Source organism: Cucumis melo, chromosome 9 (genome assembly GCF_025177605.1).
Source record: "Cucumis melo cultivar AY chromosome 9, USDA_Cmelo_AY_1.0, whole genome shotgun sequence".
NCBI lineage: Eukaryota > Viridiplantae > Streptophyta > Magnoliopsida > Cucurbitales > Cucurbitaceae > Cucumis > Cucumis melo.
This window is the reverse complement of record NC_066865.1, coordinates 20,042,308-20,044,696: the sequence shown is the minus strand read 5'-3', so window position 1 is coordinate 20,044,696 and position 2,389 is coordinate 20,042,308. Positions and strand designations below refer to the sequence as shown.

General features: G+C 35.7%; 1 protein-coding gene across 1 annotated transcript; it reads right to left on the bottom strand.

The window, feature by feature from the left end:
* Positions 1 to 296: 296 nt before the first annotated feature.
* Positions 297 to 2,136, bottom strand: LOC103504536 (nudix hydrolase 18, mitochondrial). The gene is made up of 5 exons (XM_008468880.3): positions 1,687 to 2,136; positions 1,490 to 1,598; positions 1,322 to 1,405; positions 1,026 to 1,154; positions 297 to 824 (listed from the first exon to the last, which is right to left on the bottom strand). The coding sequence occupies exons 1-5, from the start codon at positions 1,758 to 1,760 to the stop codon at positions 696 to 698; spliced, it is 525 nt and encodes a 174-aa protein (XP_008467102.1). The 5' UTR covers positions 1,761 to 2,136; the 3' UTR covers positions 297 to 695.
* Between the last annotated feature and the right edge of the window lie 253 nt (positions 2,137 to 2,389).

The following is a 2,389-nucleotide window of genomic DNA, read 5'->3' as shown; positions in this document are numbered from 1 at the left end:
ACATGGACTCGTTTAATTACTTATGGATAAACACAAATTTTCAAATTGTTCCTTCGAAGCATGTTACACTCTGCTTTAGATTGGAACGAATTTGACGAGTCACACAATTAATCAAATAAGTTATGGCAAACAATCATAGGGTTTGGATAACTTCAATTTATGGCAAGAAAGGTCTTTAAAAAGGAATGGGAAGTCTGATTTTAGGCAAGAAAGAAGTGTATGGGAAAAGTGAAAGTATTGATTTGATAAGAACTCAGACAATTACCAAAAAGTTGCAAGTGGATTAGATCAGATGATATCTTTCAATAATATCTATTTTGTATTTTCTTTCAAAATTGATGATACATAAAACAAAAAGAAAAAGAAACTATGGCACAATTAGTCATGAACAGCCCCAACCATGTACAAGTTGATTTTCTGCTATAGTTTTTCCCTTTATCCCATTGTCCTTTCCCTTTCACTTTTCTTTCCCATGTCTCTGTCTTCTTTTATTTTCTAACAGCTTGTGCCAGATCAAGTTTTCGGTGATATCATGAACATGGCTTCCTTCTTTCTATGAGTTGATGGCACATCAGATTTCAGAAAAGGAAAGATCCAACCAAACCATTAACTTTTATTCACATGACTCCCCCACCCTGCAGAATCATTTTTTCTCTCCATATTTACAAGGAGAAAAAACAAGACTGAGCTTTCAATCACAGATCATCAGTTGCTAGAAGATCATTATCATTTTGCTCTCCAATGGTTAGTCTTTTAACTAAGATGTCTAAAGCTTCCTTCATCCACCAGTGTCTACACACTTCTCTAGCTTCAGCTACAGGCATCTGATTAAAAGAAAATAGTTCAAACTATATATTAGTACTGATTATACTTTTTGAATTACAAATCAGTTGATTTTTTGTTTAAGAATTGAGAATTTGGATGGGATCAGCAAGCCAAGTTATTGTACAAGACTAGTGATCTCAATTCTTGTGTTTATGATGAAATCTAATGAGGTTTATGTGTATATGAGCTTTAAGACATACCCATATTCTTTCTCTAACATGTTTTTCTGGCCAGAGGTCAAGTTGTTCTTCAACAAATAAAGGGAACATATAGCCTTCATAATATGTGCCTTGGCTTTTACTGATGAATCTCCATTTTCCAAGTTGAGACTGTAAAATAAACAAAGAACCAAATCCAATTCAAAACTCAGCTTGAAGAAAGTTACATGATAACAGACATCAACATTGACATTTTTCTTTCCATAGATTCAGAAACAGTGTTGTTCATCCAAAACAGATATACAATTGAAAAAGATTTGCAAAACCAAACAACCTACCTCAACTTTGCCAAGAACCCCAGCTTCTTCAAGTGACTCTCTAGAAGCAGCTTGTTCCAAGGATTCATCAAGTTCCCAACCACCCTATAAAACCAAATGGATCAAAATCAACAACCCAATTGATAAAAATAAGAAATTATTCATGTGAAATTGTTTAATTTGAAGTACCTTAGGGAACATCAGGCCTTGACCCTTTTGAGAACTTATCACAAGCACCTCATATTCATTACAAATCTTCATCCCATCTTCATTATATTTAAATCTGTAAGGTATACAACTGCAAGAATCCAACATTTTCCCATGTCAATCAATGAAATCCCACTAAAAGAACAACAACAAAATAAAAGAAACAAAACAACACCCACCCCACAACTTGACGAAAACCCATATGATTATATCTCTGCAATTCTCTTCCGGTACGAGAAACCAAGCAAGCCATAATTTTTTCTGAAACGAAATAGAATCTTGAAACAAACCCCAGAAAGCAGAGAGAGAGATGTAGATCGAAACTATCCAAGAATATCAGTTATTAGGATTGAAAAGGAGGTGAAAGAAGAGAGGTATATATAGAAAATGGTGGTTGGTGATGGAAATTGGAAGGGATAACCGCGGGGGCCAAAAGTACGCGTAAAAAGGGGGGCGGAAAATTGGAGAAAGGTCTTTGAGTGCGTGCGATGAGCGTGGAGACAGCGTACAGCCCACAAACCCAAATGAGCCCACGCTCCCAAGTGGTGACATCGCAATCAACCCTTTCCTTGTATTGAGTTTCCATGCCGCTTCCTTGGGTTTCAACAACGAATCCTAGCTCATGAAATGCGAATCCCATCCTCATCCTATTAGATTAGCCAACTCCTTTGTTTTTATGACACACGTTGACTATTTTGGGATTTCTAGACCCCTTGCCTTGCCCATTTTTCATTTCACCTCAAATCTCTCTTTCTTTTTTTGGGATTTGGGATGTAATAAATGCATTTTTTATTTTTAAATATTATATTTTAATATTCTAGATCGTCACCGACATGTTGGTCGGTGTGACCTTGTTGAATAAGATAGATAGAAATTAAGGAG